Source organism: Drosophila eugracilis, unplaced genomic scaffold (genome assembly GCF_018153835.1).
Source record: "Drosophila eugracilis isolate 14026-0451.02 unplaced genomic scaffold, ASM1815383v1 contig_649, whole genome shotgun sequence".
NCBI lineage: Eukaryota > Metazoa > Arthropoda > Insecta > Diptera > Drosophilidae > Drosophila > Drosophila eugracilis.
The window spans coordinates 31,947-51,204 of record NW_024573535.1 but is presented as its reverse complement, the minus strand read 5'-3'; the positions used below and the strand labels follow the sequence as shown (position 1 = coordinate 51,204).

General features: G+C 41.7%; 6 protein-coding genes across 11 annotated transcripts; 1 reads left to right on the top strand and 5 right to left on the bottom strand.

Moving 5' to 3' along the window:
• Positions 1–741: 741 nt before the first annotated feature.
• LOC108103152 (AP-1 complex subunit gamma-1) lies at positions 742–10,880 on the bottom strand. Of its 6 annotated transcripts, none has more exons than XM_017208529.2 (16): positions 9,217–9,524; positions 8,175–8,505; positions 8,047–8,108; positions 7,332–7,473; positions 7,074–7,262; positions 6,469–6,707; positions 6,120–6,196; positions 5,640–5,657; positions 4,433–4,689; positions 3,772–4,367; positions 3,574–3,712; positions 3,232–3,520; positions 2,651–3,169; positions 2,452–2,595; positions 2,263–2,370; positions 742–2,194 (listed from the first exon to the last, which is right to left on the bottom strand). In XM_017208529.2, the coding sequence occupies exons 2-16, from the start codon at positions 8,189–8,191 to the stop codon at positions 2,081–2,083; spliced, it is 2,910 nt and encodes a 969-aa protein (XP_017064018.1). In that variant the 5' UTR covers positions 8,192–8,505; positions 9,217–9,524; the 3' UTR covers positions 742–2,080. The 6 variants fall into 6 exon arrangements, with proteins under 6 accessions (XP_017064018.1, XP_017064017.1, XP_017064019.1 ...); XM_017208528.2 differs by having other exon boundaries at positions 9,307–9,524; XM_017208530.2 differs by having other exon boundaries at positions 9,370–9,524.
• A 436-nt stretch (positions 10,881–11,316) lies between these two features.
• Positions 11,317–13,001, bottom strand: LOC108103154 (ADP-ribosylation factor-related protein 1). The gene is made up of 3 exons (XM_017208532.2): positions 12,856–13,001; positions 12,537–12,789; positions 11,317–12,167 (listed from the first exon to the last, which is right to left on the bottom strand). Exons 1-3 carry the CDS (start codon positions 12,946–12,948, stop codon positions 11,911–11,913), a joined length of 603 nt encoding a protein of 200 aa, XP_017064021.1. The 5' UTR covers positions 12,949–13,001; the 3' UTR covers positions 11,317–11,910.
• Positions 13,002–13,353: 352 nt separating this feature from the next.
• LOC108103177 (puff-specific protein Bx42) lies at positions 13,354–15,951 on the top strand. The gene is made up of 3 exons (XM_017208563.2): positions 13,354–13,717; positions 14,287–14,847; positions 14,923–15,951. The coding sequence occupies exons 1-3, from the start codon at positions 13,495–13,497 to the stop codon at positions 15,783–15,785; spliced, it is 1,647 nt and encodes a 548-aa protein (XP_017064052.1). The 5' UTR covers positions 13,354–13,494; the 3' UTR covers positions 15,786–15,951.
• Positions 15,952–16,036: 85 nt separating this feature from the next.
• LOC108103098 (CLIP domain-containing serine protease 2-like) lies at positions 16,037–16,525 on the bottom strand. Its single transcript, XM_017208463.1, has one exon. The coding sequence runs from the start codon at positions 16,523–16,525 to the stop codon at positions 16,037–16,039; it is 489 nt and encodes a 162-aa protein (XP_017063952.1).
• A 52-nt stretch (positions 16,526–16,577) lies between these two features.
• On the bottom strand, positions 16,578–17,164 carry LOC121530380 (CLIP domain-containing serine protease 14D-like). The gene is made up of 2 exons (XM_041819382.1): positions 17,113–17,164; positions 16,578–16,934 (listed from the first exon to the last, which is right to left on the bottom strand). Exon 2 carries the CDS (start codon positions 16,779–16,781, stop codon positions 16,578–16,580), a length of 204 nt encoding a protein of 67 aa, XP_041675316.1. The 5' UTR covers positions 16,782–16,934; positions 17,113–17,164.
• A 763-nt stretch (positions 17,165–17,927) lies between these two features.
• LOC108103099 (serine protease easter-like) lies at positions 17,928–19,039 on the bottom strand (the record flags this gene model as incomplete). Its single annotated transcript, XM_017208464.2, has 1 exon — positions 17,928–19,039. A coding segment is annotated over one exon (1,037 nt), but the record flags the coding sequence as incomplete, so codon positions are not given.
• Between the last annotated feature and the right edge of the window lie 219 nt (positions 19,040–19,258).

Below are 19,258 nucleotides of genomic sequence, written 5' to 3'. Positions count from 1 at the left end.
TTCTTCAAAGTAAAGTAATCCAAAGTTGAAAATTCCTCCAATTCCTTATTTGAAGGATTTAAGGATTTAATACATACATTCAAAGACTAGACGATAAATTGCCACCACTGCGTTGCAAGGACATTCAGAATGAGAATTGAAGGAAGCGGCAGGCGCAGCTGACAGCCGTGAGACATTTTGATTCCCAGCATTATCCATGATGATTTCCATTATTCGACTACACTTGTTGGTGGGGATTCGTCGAGGTTTAGGATTACGACGATTGCAGGATGACGGAGAGTTTACGGAACAGAAGGCCTGTCAGTTCTGAGATTTGATTCAGTCATGTGTATTGATACTTTTTATTTGCAATAAGAGGGTGGCGCTTTTCCTAGTCTAATTTTAAGTACATGAGTTGTTATTTTCGCCGCTGTAAATCCTGTAGTGTTGGTGGTAGAATCGAGTTTAAGTTGGAAACGAAAGGTTTTAATTTATGAAACTACAAATTGATGAACCTTGAACTTTTATTTGGAACGGATGCCAAAGGACGATTGGGCCATCAATATTAGGGCATTCCTTTAAAACAATTTCAAGAGGACACCTTGAATTCCTTTCATATAGCCTTATAAAGCCAAGGACAACGACATCTAACCTTACCAATACAATTTTTTGGCAATCCCAAACAGTAAGTTATTATTTAATTTTTTCACATCCCAAGATCACGATCAAACGTTTTCGATGAGAATTAGAGTCTGGGCCGTGTTGTCCTTCGATAAAACGAAATCGTTTTTTTTTTATTTCGGCTCAAAAGGGTTGTGGAATATAAGTAGATATAAAAGGAAATGATAATAATACAAAAATAATAATATATTGTACAATATGTTAATGTTATTATTTTCTTATCTCTCTCTCTTTCATTCTCATACAGCTGCATAATTCATTTATAATCATAATAATAATAATAATAGTTAATGGATTTTCTTTGCTTCTCGATGCCCCTCATCATCATCATCATCATCGTCATCTCATCGGCGACGGCAACTAATCAGTTTATATAGTTCTAAGCTGCGTCCTCCTCCGTTACAATTATATTTATCATAGATATTATCTAGTTTTCCACAGTGCTATCTGGTTTGTGTTTTATTTTTTAGACTTTCTCTGGTTGCTGCTGATTCTCCGCTTTAAGTACGTGCGCACAGGAAATAACAATACATAATACATAATATATATCCGCGTGGTCGTGTGTGTGTTTCAGTGTTTGTTTATATATATATAAAATGAATGTATTTAGCGGGGTAAAAAAAAAGAAGGAATATCGGGGGGTGTCCAACAAAAGCCGGAACCGATCAATAAGACTCAGGACTGGGGAAAACAAACACTCATTACATATATAGAAATAACAAATAAACAGCTTGAAATGGCATCAAACGTCAAACATCTCTTAACTCGCTCCATTTCGATTCCTTTTAAAATGCTAAGCTTTTTAAATGCCTTTGCTAGATAATTTCACAATCGGTTTTAATACATTTCTTTTGTTGTTGCTTCTTAATTGTTTGTTAGTTGCCATTCTTTATGGGTATAGCGGGATTGACTTTTATTGTCTTAAATTAAAACTGAAAGTTGTCTTTGACACACAAAAGTTTACACACCATTTAAAATGAGAAAATTATTAATAATAAAACAAGATAAACGTAAAGAATTTGATTTGACAAGTAGTGTGTTTATATATATATATATGTTTAGATATAAATTAGAAAAAATATATAAGTTAACTGCTCTGACGGGGGGAAATCCCCGTATTTTCTCTGCTACCGAGCGCCGACAGGACTATTCTCGGTTAAAAAACAGTCTGAGTCTGACAACGCTGTGCGCCGATCTGGAAAATGCTCTGATCTAGTTGCGATTGCGTGGGTCTCTGTGTGTTTTACTGTGTGTGTGATAACTTATTTTACAATAAATGTGTGACAACCACAGTGTGTGTTTTTTAGTGTTGCTGTTGCTGTGTTATTGATGCTGCTGCCGCTCCTGCTGCGCAAGTTGCCCATGTTGAATTATTTCCGATATTAGGCTAATCTGGTTTTGCTTTAATACAGTTGCAGTTCTACTCTTCGACCGCCGCCGGCTGCTGCTCAGGGAATCCGCTCACCTCCGTCTGCTCCACCTGCTGCTTACCATCGAGCACGTACTGGATACGCAGACGCATCCGTAGTGTCGCCTGTTAAAGTAAAGTAAGTTAAATACTTTAGTGACCATGTTGTGGAAAGATAACTCAGGGCTACTCACATTTGACGTGGCCACCACTCGCATCTCCTGCGTAATCACACCGCCAGGCGGCAGGACTGAACCGGAAGGCGTCAGCATCTGCAGCTGGAAACTCCTCTGCACCGCCGCCTGCAAATACAAATGATATGTTTAGAGTTTATGGAGTTTTTATGATAAGACTAAGACTAATATAAAGGATAGCCTCCGCACCTGCAGCAAGTACTGATCCAGGGTATTGTCTGAGCTATTCGTGGTCGTCATATAGATGCGCATGCAGTCGTTGCCTTTGACCGAAACCAGCTGTACCAGTAAACCATCCTTATCCAGCGCCGTCAGCCTGGGACCTTGTGGAGGCTAAACAAGTAATAAAAAATTAACAAATGGAAAAAGGAGAACTTGTTTCCCTTACCACTACTACATTGTTGGATGCAGCCGTAGGATTAAGATCACCCAACAGATTGCCGCCATGGCCATCGATAAGGTTGCCAACGGCAGCTGGAGCTCCCAGTGGCGCTGATGCAGCCGGAGCTCCTCTCAATCCGCCCAGCATACTGGCCAGATCGTTACCATTCGTAGGTATGCTCACCGAACCATCCAGACCAGATCCAAAGCCACCCAAGTCCAGGCCACCCAGCATGTTATTCATGTTTGCCGCACTGCTCTGGTTATTATCGCCGGCCAGGGCCAGGATACCGCCGCCGCCTCCTCCTCCGCCCGCTGGCGCACCTGTCGTCGTTGCCGACGGCGTGGACAGATCCAAATCAAGCAGATCCAGCAGATCCTGGTTATTGGAAACGGGGGCTACCACATCGTTGGCATTCCGAGAGTTCTTTTTATGCACGGCATTGGAAATATCCGTGGCTGCTACTAAATCACCAGCGCCGCCCGCCGAGAGATCCGTACTGCCCAAAAGATCAAGCAGAATGTTCTGGAAGGGATTAGAGATTATGTTATAGATGGCCAAAGGATAAGATTGTTATTTAAACACACCGTATTGTCACCGAGAGTGTTCATATTGCTTTCGATAAGTGAGTGTCCGCCACCGCCGCCTCCCTCTACGCCATTTTCAATGACATCCGGACTGTTGTCGTCGAAGGAGCCACCACCGCTCTCGCCATTCTGCGAGCTAATCCTGCTGATCTGCATGGCCGGCATCTTCTCCAGCAACGGTGGACGCAGATGCTTATAATGGCCAAATAGCTGCGTGAACTCCACGCCTCGCTGCTGCAGATCCACATTAAGGTGGCTGCCAAAGGACGTGATCAGCGCCTGGATTTCCCTGTTAAACAATCATATGAGTTATGGAATCAACATGGCCACAGGAGTACTTACTCCACACACTGTTGCAGACGCGTGCTTAGCTTGGCTAGGGAGACCAGAGCGTATTGCTTACTTGTGGTCGAGACTTGAGCAGAGGTTAAAAACTTATGATACACAGCGATCAGATCGCTCTCAGTGGGACGTTCAAACTCTGAAAATCAAAAACAAGTATTATAATAGAATCTCGAAAGATTTATCCTGGTCACTCACCATCCTCGTTGGCGCCGTACATGAACAGATCGCCGTACTCGCCTATGGCCCAGACGGCAACCTGCAGCAAGGGCTGCTTGTCCTCACAGTGATTGGCCACCTGCAGTGACTCCCAGAAACGGTTTGTTATGTACGTCTGCTCCGGGACGGGACTGCTGGACACCAGCTGGATGGTGGAGGAGACAACGTCGTCGCGTACATAATTCCCGGCCGCAATCAACACGCTCAGCTGTGTGTCCAGATGCCAGCGCGTGGTCGGCGAATAACGTTCGGCGGCCAGAATCATGCCCGAGCTGCACTGGGCCTTGAACTCAGCGTCCGCCTTTTCGAGGAAGAGCAGCAGCTCCTTGGTCATTGTACGTATGTTTTGTGCATTGATCAGAGCAAACGAAAGTTCCATCGCCCGACGGCGAATGGAGACGTCTGGATCCTTTAGGCACTCCAGAATGGTGGTGCGATGCCGCTGCACCGCCGATGTGTCCGCATGAACTGTTCGCAACAGTGTATTCAGCGCCACGTACCTTATGTTCTTGTCCGAGTTGAGCAGGAATCGTCCTAGGATATTGACAGCCAAGACGCGCAGTCCACCCTCCGAGCTGTGTGGTCAACAAGAAAATACAATCTTATTAAGTGCTCCGAGCCAAATGGTCAACGAACTCACCGGATATCCATGATAGAGAGCACTGTCTCGTAGAGGATTGTATTGCCCACATTCTTGCTTGTCTCCGTATTGGTGGCCACCTGGGCCAGAATGTCGTTCATTGCCTCAGATGCGTCCGGATCGTTGTGGCCCAGGATGCGAAGTAGTCGCAGGATCTTCACCTGCAGGAAGGGATCGCTCACCCCGCTGACGTCATGCTCCGGCGAATAGCCGCCCAAGATTAGGTTCTTCAGGATGCGCACCAGGTTTGGCACGATCTGTTGGTTATTTTTTGTTATCACAATATATATTAAAAATGCCATTGCAAGCGATCATTTCAAGGCGGGAAATACGGAAAATTGTGTGACAGTGAGCGTATAATAGGTGTGCATTTTTTGAGTGTTGTGTGTAAAAAGACAAAGAACGATAAGAACTTGAAGAAGAGTGCAAATGAAACCAAGAAGATCTAAAGCCCGGCTCAAAAGCTCTTGAGACTCGGTCATCTACGAAAAAAACACTATATATACAGATCGTGTGTGAGGGGAGAGTCCTACCAAAAATTGCATGTGTTTCGAATACTCTTGGCCAAAAGTGAACTTCTGCTGGTTATGTATATGTCTGTGCAAGCGAAATGGTTTTATGGATCACAAAATTAAATACAAATAGCAGGATATACATATATATATACGATCAGATGAATCTGATCAAAGCGATATAGCAATGGGTAGATACAAGCTATTCAAGCACTTACATTAGCAGTGGTTGTCACATAATTATTTAAATTTAAATTCAATTATTTTCTCGATTTGAAATTTCAACAAAGCTATTCAAAAATGCCTGATGTTTTAGATAATACAAGTTACTTTTTTTGTTAAATGGAAGACCGATAAGATAATTATACTATCAGTTGAATAACTCCAACATCTTGATATCAAAAACAGTTGCTAGAAGTCACTTCATGATAGCGATAACATAGTTTAGTTTTTTGGTTCTAGTTTGAATATTTGGAGTTTTAGTACATTAAACTGACAGATTACAGATATCGAATGAATGACTAACTATAACCACATATTATAATTATGGCTGCTTGGAGAGACATATACATAGGCAACAGCAAAAAACTCTTACAAAATTATACTTTTTACATATTTAAATATAGGTGTGGGGGGTATAAGGTTAAGTAGAAGGCGTTACAGGTATATTTTCTAGTTAGGCACAACAATCATACCTCTCGATTTCCGCTATCCTGGCAAGCAAATTACAACAAATTTCATTTTGTGTTTGCGCGGTATTCGAATTCGATCAAAAACAAACAAGCGTTAAAAAATCGTAAGTAAATACAGGTTGATCGAAACGAAAAGGAGTGTGGGGTGTGTCAAAATCGGCAAAGTAAACGAAAAGATACGTTTCGAGATAAAATATATGGTATATGGGCAAAATGGGTGATAGCGGGGAGAATATAATATATAAAAATGATATATCCACTACAACTAGATTGAATGGGCCCGATAATTGTATACAAAAAATATTGTAAACCCGCTTTTTGGGGTCGTTTATTTCTCGAGGGCCACATTAATGATTAGGAAAAACCAAATGCAGCAGGAACAGCAGCAGTGGCAGTGGCAGTTGATGAAGTAGGTGACCTCTGCCGCGAACGAACTGGTTCCGAGGACATGACTTGATTCCGCCGCTGGCCACGTCAACTTACCTTCTTAAAATGCATCAGCGTATCCGAACTGTTTTCGCACATCTCCGTGATCAGCGTTACGCCAGTGATCAAAATACCTGCAACCGAAGATGGTGAAAAATTAGTTTAAATGGGAATGCGTAATTCCTATTTTAAGAGGTCTATCCATGATCACTCATTACATATTTATTTCTAGTACATGATTCACAAGCTTTTAAGATGAGCTCATACACAAGTCGTTGTTGGTTTTTTGCAATTAAAAAAACACAAACTAAAAATATAATCTATGCTTAAGCTATGTTTTGATTAGCTTATTCTTAATTTTAATGTACAAAGGGGAAAAAAAACCCCTAAGTAAATGAACACTTACCATGGTTCTTCTCGCTAAGCAGGGATCGCGTGGCCGGTAGAAAGATCTCCATTAGCTCGGGCACACGCCGGATGACACGGAAAGCGCACAGCGTCGCCTTCTTGCGGATGTACGTGTTCGGGGACTTCATCAGACGCTCCACTTCACTGGCCAAATCCCGAGCCATTTCCGGTGAGGCAATCGCACCCAGAGTGCACAGGGCCAAGCCCACGACGAACTGCGTCGAGCTGTTCAAGTCGCTGCAATTAAGATCATGAGTCAGTAATTTAGTTTTGGTCTTCGAGATTTGTAACTAGAGAGTACTAACTATCTTCTTCAACTTTAATGAGTAATAATTTAGAGTTAGTTTATTGTCCAGTTCTTGTTGGATTTAGAACATAAATAACTTTCTAATAGCCCCTACAAAGAAAGAGAAAAAATCCTAATTTTCAACTAATGGGATACAACTATTAAGAAACTAGTTTATAGTAGTTCTTGTAAATTAACATCAATGGATAATAATTTACATCTACATTTTATTACACTTTGTTGTCCCTTTGACACCTTCAAAACCTCCATTAATCATTTTTTAACGCGAGAAAAAAAAACAGAACTGTAAAGCTTACTTCTTCAAGCAGTTGGTGATGAGCAGGTGGACATCCTGCCGCTCATCCAGCAGCAGCATGGCGCCCAGGTAGCCGATCCGCTTGTCTGTGAACCGCGTGCTGGCCGTCAGCTTAAGGCACTCCAGTTGGCCAAAGTGAGCCGGATAGCCGAGCATGTGTATGTACAGAAGCTTGGCAATGTTGCGACAGCTGTGCGAATAAATTGTAAACATTAGTTTTCGTCTTAATGGGAACAGGGCAGGAGAAGACGTGACTCACCGCCAGACGGAGTCCTCCTCGCGGAATGTGCTCCGTATGTAGGCGCATTCTTTGTTGACCACCGCCCGCTCTTCGGCGGCGGTTCTGGCCGCGCGAATCTGTCGGATGAGGTCGCGCAGGCGTGTGGGCGTAGGCATTCTGACTGTGGGCAAAAAATAATAATTAATCAGGTTTTGTCTGGTAGTTAATGTAACCCCTGGATGGTCATTTATTCTCCTTAAAATGAACTAATTTACAGAATATTTAACATATTTGCAGCAGTAATCATCTAAAATAAATAGTCTATGGTACTGCAAATGCTTGACTTGATAACCTTTTTAAAAAGGCTATCACTAAAATCATATTTTCATTTAGGTTTAAAAAATTATTTTCATGAGAAACTAATGGGTTAAGTGCAGCGAATTCAGACTGTAAAATAAGTTGGGTTTATTGACCTTTCTTACAAATTCATTTATCATTTCTTTTGATTTTTTAAAATTTGGATTACACTTTAATTTTGCGATGTTTTGCACTGCTGGAGGTTTGAAATCTCATCAAAAAAATGCTAAAAGTATGCTATTCTATTTTTAAAACATTCAATTCAGATAGATAAAAAGAGTGACACACTCTTAATGGATTGTTTGTGGTTTCAATGCTCTCAACATGTTCTGAATGGCATGCCCAGTTGGCCCTCATAGACAATATCTACTGTACGTTGACCTCTTAAAAAGCTTACCTCTCTCCACCGCCTCTGTGAATGCTTGCCGTATGGTGGCCATATTGAAGGCTGGATTGAATCTGTTGAGAATAGTTATAGGTTTAAAGGACAACTCGATGGATTGGGACTGCATTTTTGGATCCTACCCATGCTCGGAATTCATTGTGGCGGCGAGAAACGTTGAATCACTTGTGTGGCAGCCTTTTTTCCGCTTTTTATTGGCTCTCTTGTATTACTTTTTATACTTTTTCCTTCTTTTTTGCCGGCCTACGCGCCTTTGTGTTTTCTTTTTGTTGCTGGGCGGCGGTGCAACAACACAAATTAGCGAAACGAACAAACGGTTTTTCCTCTGCAGATCTTCCACGCACACAAACACTCACTCCCACACACACACACGGACTAACAGCCGGCCGCTATTTTGTTGCACTCTCTCTTTCGCTCTCTCGCCCCTTACCGCTTGCTCTCTTTTTTTTAAAACTAATAGAAAAAAGTTTAATAGTTTAAATAAAGGCAGTAACATTCACCGCTGACGTAAAATAGATCACCGTTGTTATGAAACTGACATCTCTTATTCATGCGTGTGTGCGTGCGTGTATGTGAGTTGGCTCAAACAAATACACATGATCTCTCTTTCTGGCCAAGGCAACAACAATTTACTGTTTTTTGTCGAGAGCGCAATGCAAATTGATTAAATGATTAATGCACACACAAACACTAACACACAAACACGCGCGTCAAGGGCTTCCAATGTCCAATTGGAAAAAAAGAAACAGTTAATCCGAAATACAACTTGTTTACTTGTTTCCACTTAATAAAAACTAAACTGGCCAAAAACGAAAACAGCTGCCGTCATCGATAGCATAAGTGTATATAAGCACATATATCGATTGCATTAAAAAATCATGAAACAATAACGTCACTTCTATATAGTATACTATATATATTTAACACGTAGGGTTTTTCTTTAGAGCTTTCCTCGTTTGTTTTCAATGTGATTTTTCGCTTGCTAATTTATGCGATTCACTGGAAGGCCCACACACACGCACACTGGTCACACACACATGCATGCCTTTTGGGCCAACAAGAAAAGGGCAGGAAAATCTATGGCACACTTTTCAACTGGCATTTCCGCCTTATCGCATAGAATCCACTGGCAGATTCATAAGCTCTACATTCTTTAATAACCACCTGCCCGAAAAACGCGTCAGCTTTTTAAGTGCAAAATTTTACAACGCGACAAAAACTTAAAAAAAAGTCGTCGCAAGTACACGCACACACCTTCGCTTCTGGCTGGAATGTTTTTGCAAAATTATTTAAATTCTATTGTATCACTGTATTTACGCTTTAGCACATGTTCGCACGGCCAACTTTGCGCTGGTTAATCGCTATTTTAAACGCCACAAAATCAACGTAACAAGTAAAAAAAAAATGTTTCGTCGAGAATATGTTGATGATGAGCGCAACAGTAGTAGTGGGTGCGAACGAGAGGGCGATATTTACAAGCAGTTCTGCAATTTGGGACTAACGCGTCGCGAACAAAAAAAAAATCACTAGCGCGTTTTGCATACAGTGGGCGTTGGGGATGAAGAATCACAGGGAAAACTTATTCTTGAATACCTAAATATATCCACTTACATGTTTTTTGTATCTTTCTTATTAACAATAAGTTAACTTTTAAGCATTTTCATATAGCCAGTGAATATGCTGCCTAAAATATTCCCAATATCCCAAAAGTGCACCATCTTTTTATATGCATTTGAAAAATGGTGCTTCAGCTATTTGTTATTTAAAATATTAGATTTACTAAAACTTAAAAACTGATATCTTCCAGTAAAAACATAAGCTTTAAAAGTTTCATACATTTTTTTTTTAATTTTTCTATATTTTTAAGATCAATGAATCATTTTGATTTTTTTTTAAATATTTTTAAAATGAGTCAAACATATACTCCAAAAAATTAATAACTACATAAACAAACATGTTTATATCTAAAATATTTAGAAATTAAACATTCAAATATTTTTAAATACAAAACTTTATTCACATTAAAAAACAAATGGATACAAGTTTTTAAAGTGAATTTCGATGTACAAATATCTTTACGTATTCATTCTAATATTGTGATAATAAGTAATAAAAAAAAAGCTTTCTTTGGTATTTTTAAGAGCTAGATTGGTTTTGATGAACATTTTCGAAACTATCGAGTCAAAATATCCATAAAAACTGTTCAAAGCAGTTTAGATTTTATAACTTTTAAAGCAACAAATAAAAACATAAAAACATCGGATTGCATTAAAATTAGCATTCGCAACCAATGGGTGATTCAACGTTTTTTAGCCACACCACAACACAATTAAAAAAATACCGCAAAAACAAAACGGCCAAAGATCGGTCACACTTCGCCGCAATAACGTCATTTTTGAAATATAATTTCAAAAGATTCAATTAATGACTCGAAAATCTTATTGGGAATCTAGTGATTCCGGAGGATACAATCTCACCTGCGATTGTTCTCCGGAGGCAGAACACTCCAGTCCTGCTCGTAATATGGATACATGGTAGCTTGTCACTGGAGCACGGAACTAAACCGACTGGAATGGGAATGGCAGCGATAAGCACGGAGTGCTCCACATAGGCCTTATCTAATGTACACACGAATAGTTAACTGGCAACGCTCTGTTTTCCCGACTCTCTATCTCTAGCTCTAGTTAACCGATCATTTCCACAGTCCGAGAGGTGGAAACTCCTGCGGAAGACTGACGATTCCAGTGCAACTCACCAGGTGTTGCTTTTGGTGGCACACCGAACTTATCTATTGGCTGATAATGGTAATATTCCCCGCGCCGTGAGAATAACGCAACCCACAAATAACACAATCCCGGCTGGTTGTTTCTTTTTTACGGTTTGGTTCGGATAAGCGGAGCCCCATTGACAACCGCCATATCGAGGTAGTACGAGCGTCGCGCTGTTAGATAAAGCTGAAATTCTCTCGATTTTGTAGAACATAAATCGACCACTCACCCTGAAATTACCAATTTACCATAACTCTTGGTCGAACGAATGTCGATCACAGTTTTGAATTCTTAAATTTAGAAATTTTTGGGAATACTGTATCGTATATCAGCGGTATATGTTTTTAATAAATATTCCCGAAATTATAAAATTTGTAATTTTAAATTGCTGCATATTCTCCCATAAGTTCTTCTAATTAGAAAGTCCAAGTCGAAATTATGCTTCTAAAATGTAGTTATTATTGCTATTTACTTAATCTGTCAAAAACGAAAAATATGAGTTTATCAAAGCATTTCTTTAATTTTCTAGGGCATACTAAAATATATGAGGTACTTAACAAATAACTACATTTTAAATACACGAGTTTCTAAAACCATATTTTTTTTATCATCAGTGTCTCGTTTTAAGGTATTTTTTATTACTCAAATGCTTTAAATATACGAAGTAAAATCTATTTACAAAATTCCACATTTTATTTTCTGCCACGCATATTTTTATAAATTAAATCCTTGCTCATGTTAACAAACGGTGCATCTTCCGTCATTCCGAATTATAATTGTAATTTGTTGTCCTGCACTAAAATCTTTCTGTGAAGCCCAAAATAGGTTTAAGATTCGTTTTTACATATACAACTTGCTTTGGGCCAATAAGAAAGATAAGTCTACGGAAAACAAATCTAGTTAAGGCCGTTGCAAGGCTGCTGTTAGATAAAGCGGGCGCCTACCGCATTTACAACAATGTACAATTGGTATCTCACTATCTCTCTCAGCTAATTACAAATAAGCGTAGTCCTAAGCCCTAAAGTTATAAAAATACGAGTCTAATTAAAGCCATTGGTGGGCTGATGGCCCCGTGTCTTTTCCAAATGCTCTAATCGTTTTCCCGCGGCGGCCTGACCACCGCATGTCGTTTGATGGCCTCTACCAGCCACTTAATGCCTTCGTCGACGCCCTCGCCGTGTAGGGCGGATACGGGAATGGTGAGGCAATCTCGGCGGCCAATCAAGGTGCCTGCTTGCTGGAATACGGGCTTGATCTCCCGCACGCCCATCACATCTGGTAGATCTTGCTTGTTTGCCAAAATAAGCAAAGGCACTCCAGAAAGCAGCTCGTTCTTGATCATCTTGTCTGAAAAGGCGAATATTATTATACATATTTTAGAATTTTTTTTTCTTTTTTTTTAGGTAATATATTGTTTACTCATAGACTAACAATTAAAACTATCCGAACATGTACTAAGAATCAACAGTTATTATGAATCTTCAACTGATGTTGATGACGAGTAAAGTTTTCCGGGAAGAATTATTGCACTCATTCAAAAATGTATATATTTGAACTTCTCGTCACAAGGCGATTTGTTTTCACAATTTTTTGATACGGATATCACCTTTTAATTTAAGTAAAATCGTAAACAAAATTTATTTTAAGAAAAACTCGACTCACTGGTTGTAGCCCTGTTTTCTAGAAATCTTTATATGTATAATATCTGACTATTACCAAAGATCATCTTGGACTCGTCCATTCGCTCGCGATCGTTTGAGTCAATAACGTAGATGACGCCGTGCGACTCCTGGTAGTACTTGTCCCATAGCGACTGCAGCTCCTGTTGCCCACCGAGATCCCAGAAATTGAGGCGCACGCCCTGTACATCGATGGTGCCGATGTTGAGGCCCACTGTCGTCGTGATCTTGCTTGGATTTAGACCCTTATAGTTTCTGGTAAACGTGGTCTTGGCGGCCTCCAGGTAAGTCTACGTGGGCAGAGATGTTAGTTCGGTACTGGAATTGCTGCTTTCCCGGCTGATTTAGCCCCTTACGGTTTTGCCAGCATTGTCTAGGCCCAGGATCACCACGCAGTAGTCGTCCTTCTGTGTCATATACTTGTAGAAGCCGTGCATCAATGTGTACATCGTATTGTAAATTTGGCCAAAACACAGACCTTCCTTTTGTTGACTGCACTGGTAGCGATGGAACTGCTTGAAGATTAGAGCGGTGCGATAGTATTGAATAGCTAAATCAGATGGATTTTATTAGCGGGAAATTAGCTAAATTACAAGCAACTGCCATGTATGAAAGACTAGCTATATAATTAGATTTTTAACTCAGTTTGATTTAGATTTCATCAGTTTGTTATTTACTATTGCTTTAAAGCTTTTTTAGTCTTACGCTGAGAGCTAGTTTGGATAAACTTGTCAAATTACTTCATACTGAATAATTTTATAAATCTAGCTTAAAGAATGCCCCACACATCTTTTATCTTACAGATGTGACCGTATTTGGTGGCATATAATTGTTCTGCGATCTGGCAATCCTACTTTACGTGCGCTTGATTGTGTGTGTCCGTGTGCGTGCGTGTTTTTTTCCACTTTTCCATTGTATTTTGTGCTTGCAATTTTAAGAGAACGCGAAAAGGTGGTTTCACATAGGAATTAAGTCGAAAAAACAAGACAACAGATATGTCGCTATCGAGCCTGCTGCCCACGCCGACGAATGCGGTCTGGGACCGCGAGGACGAGCGTCGTCTGGCCGCCCGCGGAGCACCGAAGATCGGAGCCCTGGTCTCCGCCAAAATTGCAGCTCCGCCGTACGGACAGCGCAAGGATTGGGTTCCACGGACGGAGGCAGATTTTGGCGACGGCGGTGCCTTCCCCGAGATCCATGTGGCGCAGTATCCATTGGGTGAGTTGTTCCGTAATCCAACTTTCTCTTTGCTTTCAGAGGATGTTGTAGTGGATCCTTCTAGGGAATAGTAACCTTGTAATGAATATCACACACTATTTAGAAGCAATTAATATATGCTCAATCTTGGAAAAACTAAGATTAGTGTTTGTGATATAATGCAAACATTTAAGTAGGATTTCATCGTTTGGAGATCTTTGACCTTATCACGATGTACGATGTATCTAATAAGATTTTATGGAAAAAATGTATGAGTTTAAAGATCTTTGGTCAAATATCTACTATAACATAATAGAAACGATCCTTGGTATGGTTATGATTGTTTGAATAGTTTTTAGGATTACCCTATGTCCTTATAAGGACCTTATATAATAATAAGTTTCATTCGCTTGGTTGATGTCCATATATGTTGTTACAAACAATAGATCTTTAACACTAAAGTATGCAATATGTTTCCCATTTGAAAGTCGTATCTTATAATTTAAATAGACAAAGATGCATATAGAATCCAAGAAAAATGCAGAAATCCTTAGTTTAATCACATTTTTTATAACCTTCTTTTATGGCAGGTTTGGGAGCGCCAGGAAATGTGGGAAAGAAGTCGGATGCCCTGGCCGTTCGCTTGGACGATAAAGGAAAGGTCAAATATGATGCCATAGCGCGGCAGGGACATGGAAAGGATAAAATTGTATACTCATCCATCTCGCAACTGCTGCCGGCTGAGGTTTTAGCCGAAGACGCGGACGAACTGCAGCGACCGGACGAGGAAACAGTGCAGGAGACGACGGAAGAGACGCGACTAGCGCTGGAGAAGCTTACTAATCAAAAGATCACCTCGGCGCTGCCAGTGCGTCACGCCCAGAAGGCGGGTCCCGCCCAATATATTCGGTACACGCCATCACAGCAGGGCGATGCCTTCAATTCAGGTGCCAAGCAGCGGGTCATCCGGATGGTGGAGGCGCAACTAGATCCGATGGAGCCGCCCAAGTTCCGCATCAACAAGAAGATTCCACGTGGTCCTCCGTCTCCCCCGGCACCTGTCCTTCACTCGCCATCGCGCAAAGTGACGGTAAAGGAGCAAAAAGAGTGGAAGATCCCGCCCTGCATATCCAACTGGAAAAACGCCAAAGGTGAGTTAAACGTACTATATTTGCAGGTTTTATAGTAGTTACATCGTATTCATTTGCTCTTCTTGCCGATTTCAGGTTACACCATTCCCCTGGACAAGCGTCTGGCAGCCGATGGACGTGGTCTGCAGCAGGTGCACATTAACGAGAAGTTCGCTAAAATGGCCGAGGCGCTGTATATAGCCGATCGCAAGGCCCGAGAGGCGGTGGAGGCTCGAGCCCAGCTGGAGAAGAAGCTGGCCCAAAAGGAGAAGGAGAAGAAGGAGGATATGCTGCGAATGATGGCGCAGCGGGCGCGTGAAGAACGAGCGGGTCTTCGAAATCCAGAGGCTGCCGAGCCATCGGGACCATCGGGAGCTGGTGGAGCCGAGGCGCGTGAACGCAACGATTTGCGGGCAGAGCGGCAAAGGGAACGCCAGCGGGATAGAAATCTACAGCGAGCGGCTCCGGAAAAGCGGTCGAAGCTGCAACGGGAGAGGGAGCGCGACATCTCCGAGCAGATCGCTTTGGGTTTGCCCGCCAAAAGTGCTGGCAATGGCGAAACCCTCTTCGATCAGCGTCTTTTCAACACCACCAAGGGCATGGATTCGGGTTACGGGGATGACGAGGCGTACAATGTGTACGACAAACCCTGGCGCGATTCCAACACACTGGGCGCCCATATCTACCGACCCAGCAAGCAAGCGGATAGCGATAACTACGGCGGGGATCTCGATGCCATTGTAAATACCAAGCGTTTTGTGCCGGACAAGCAATTCTCTGGCGCTTCCAGGGACGCGGCCGCTGGTCAGAGGAGTGGACCCGTAGAGTTCGAGAAGGAGGAGGATCCCTTCGGACTCGATCAGTTCTTAAACATGGCCAAAAAGGCGCCCAAGCGAGCCGAAGAGAAGAACAACGAGCGCAACAGTCATTCGGATCGCAAGCGCAGCAGACGTGACTAGATAAAAGCTTTAGCGTGAGGATCACCAATCATCTTCGCATCATCATCATCGCAAACACTATCATCATCCACCAACCAAACAAACTTTTTTTAACTACTCCAAAAACTTGGCGACAATTTCAATAATAATCACAGGATCTTGACATAATAAAAATCGTCTAATTGGTTTTGTTGAGGGTGGCTTTATTATTAAGTTAAGTTGGATCACAGTTGGATTCACAACGTCAATATTTTATCTGTTGTAGAAAGGAACTACATCTTCATGTGCTCTGCATGCCACTTAAGAAAGTTTTCCACTCGGGTAACGACCATTGGTGTGCGATCGGATCCGCATTTAGAAGCCCCCAGCGAAATAATACCCACAAGCTGATCGTCGTTCATTACCGGTCCTCCAGAGTCGCCGAAGCAGCTGCTCTTCTTGGATGCACCACCACCAGCACACATCTGTCCAGGACGCACTTCCGCGTATAGCTTTTTACAGCTGTCCATGGACCAGCTATGAACCAGAGCCTTAATCTTTACGGTGCTGGTGGCCCGTGACTCTTTATTGGTGCGACCCCAACCGGCGATGGTCAGGCTATGGACTACAGAGGAACCCCTTAAGGAGTTATTCTGAGCCAAGGGTATGCCGATGGGCTGGATGAACTCAGTGAAGGTGACATTCCGGCCAAGAAGGAGCAGAGCAATATCGTTGGAGTGTTTTTCTAGATTGGTCCCCGTATTCTCTGGGGGCTGGTACATATCGTGAACTATGGCCCTTTCAATGGGAAAGTCCTCAGAGGGCGGAGCGCAGTCATACTCCCAGACGAACAATACGAAGTTGATCGCCGTAATCCTCGCTTGGAAAACAATGGGCCACGGTCAGTACCCATTTCTTGCCCTCCAGGGAGCCACCGCACTTGGGCAGAAGGGGATCTCCATACAGTAACATGGCCATCCAGGGGAATTCCCGGATTTTGGTGATATCGCCATTGGATATTTTGGGTCTTTTGGTCATCTTGCCATTGTATATTTCGGGTATTGGACCGCGATGAATGTAATTCTCGTCCGATTGCGGATATGCTGGACGACTCTTTATGCAACAGACCACATTGAAGCATGCTCGAGATGAGTCACTGGCTGGGAAGAACCCGTCCTGCTCCAGGCACTCCTCCCCTTACAAATTGCGTAATAATTTATATTTTGTTAAATATTTGTAAAAACAAAAAATTTTTATCTTATTGAACTTCTTCTCTAGTGATATATTAAACGAACTTAAATATATGTAATTGATTTTCCAAACCATTTATAACTTTTCCAGGTGCAATTCCGTTGTAAAAGAAACTTACCTACCCAATTGCTGGTCCATAACAACCCACAGAGGGAAAAGGCGAAGGTTCCGGATCGAAGAACCATAGTTTTTAATCTGAGTCGATTGAGTGGCTTATCAGCATTCTGAAGCGGAGAGGGCATTTCCCAAGTGTAATTTTCAAGCTTTTCGCATTGCAAATGTAGTGACTAGCAAAACCTGATTTCAGGTGCACGTTTGTATTATAGTCAGAACCATTGTCATAATTTTATAATAAAATTAATTTCAAAAAAGCCGTAGCCCAAATCTTTATCTAGGGAAATACTTAAAATTGAACTATGTATGTTTAATTTTTTAGGAGCTCAATAAATTTACTTGTTACGAATTTATATATACAAATGTGCCAAAACTTGTTTTCTAAGGACCATTATTTAAATTTATTTTATTGATATCTACTAGATCAGTTTAGAAAACATTTATCGCATCGCTTAAAAATTCCCACAAATGTTTTAAGTTTTTTCCCCGTTACTCACAGTTTTTAGACTCCACCCATGTCTATAACTAATATAGTCTAAGGTATAAAAGCCCGTCAATACATTGGGTTTTTTAGTTAATATATTAGTTCAACTTCTTATCAATTTAGTTGAGAATTTTGAGAACAGTGATTGGCATTTAAAGGCATTAAGACGTTTCAGTCAGAATTCGAAAACATATTTAGTGCAATTTATTCCAGATTTTTGTTTATTTCTCAAAATTGATTCTGCAAAAATACTCCCTAGTGTATAGCTGCCTAGTTGTGCCTTCTAATAAGACATTAAAAATAGCTATGTTAAATTTATTTAAATGAAAAAATAATTTTAAACACTAAATTAAATTTATTATTGATTTCAGTGTTTTTTGATACTTGTACAACATCTATACCGCATTATCTCAGGCTAAAACATTATGCAAAAAAATGTTAAATAAATACGCGCGTTTGCTTCGGTTTTGTTGTGGTCCAAGAACATTGTGAGAATGCAAGTTGTGGTCCAGCCATTCTGCATAAGAGTCCACTCGTGTGACGACCATGGGTCCGCGGTCGGATCCACACCTGGGCTCCCCAAGGGAGACGATACCGACCAGCTGGTTGTCATCCATCACTGGGCCACCAGAGTCGCCGAAGCAACTGCCCTTCCTTGAGGCACCGCCACCAGCGCACATCTGACCCGGACTTACTCTCTCATATTGCCTCTTACAGCTGTCCATGGACCAGCCATTAACCTTAGCCTTAATCTTCACGGGACTGGTATCCAATGATGACTCACTGGTATGACCCCATCCGGCAATCGTCAGGCTAAAGTCAACATAACCATCATTTCGCGAGGGATTGTAAACTGAGGGCAGGCATATGGGCTGAATAAACTCTGTGAAAGTTACATTCTGTTCAAGAAGGAGCAAGGCAATGTCATTAGAGTGTTTTTCCAGAGTGGTCCCCGAACTCTCAGAGGGCTGGTACATATCGTGAACAATTGCCTTTTCAATGTTAAAGTCCTGAGGAGGCGGGGTGCAGTCCGGACCCTGACAACTCTGTGTTAGCCGTGTATCCCACACTCCTAGACGAACAATACGTAGCTGATCCTCATGATCCTCTCTTGGAACACAATGTGCTGCGGTTAAAACCCACTTTTTGGCCACCAGGGAACCCCCGCACTTGGGCAGAAGTCGTTCTCCGTACAGCAACATGGCCATCCAGGGGAATTCCCGGATTTTGGTGACCTCTCCATTAGATATATGGGGCCTCAGATCGCGGTCGCAGTAATTTTTAACTGATTGCGGGTATACTGTGCTGCTCTTAAAACAGCAAACCGTATTGAAGCATTCTGAAGAATCCTGGGCCTGTACAAAACCTTGTTCCTCAAGGCAATCCTCTTTTAGTCGGCACTCGCCCTTTTCAGGTCGACGGCAGCTACCAAAGTACAACCTTGGTTCTGAAATAAAAGTAAAAACGTTAACAAATAAAAAAAAACATATTAAAAAATAGTTTTTATACTCGTTACTCGTAGAGTAAAAGGGTATACTAGATTCGTTGAAAACTATGTAACAGATAGAAGGAAGCGTTTCCGACCCTATAAAGCATATATATTCTTGATCAGGTTCAATAGCGAACACGATTGAGCCATGTCCGTCTGTCCGTCTGTCCGTCCGTC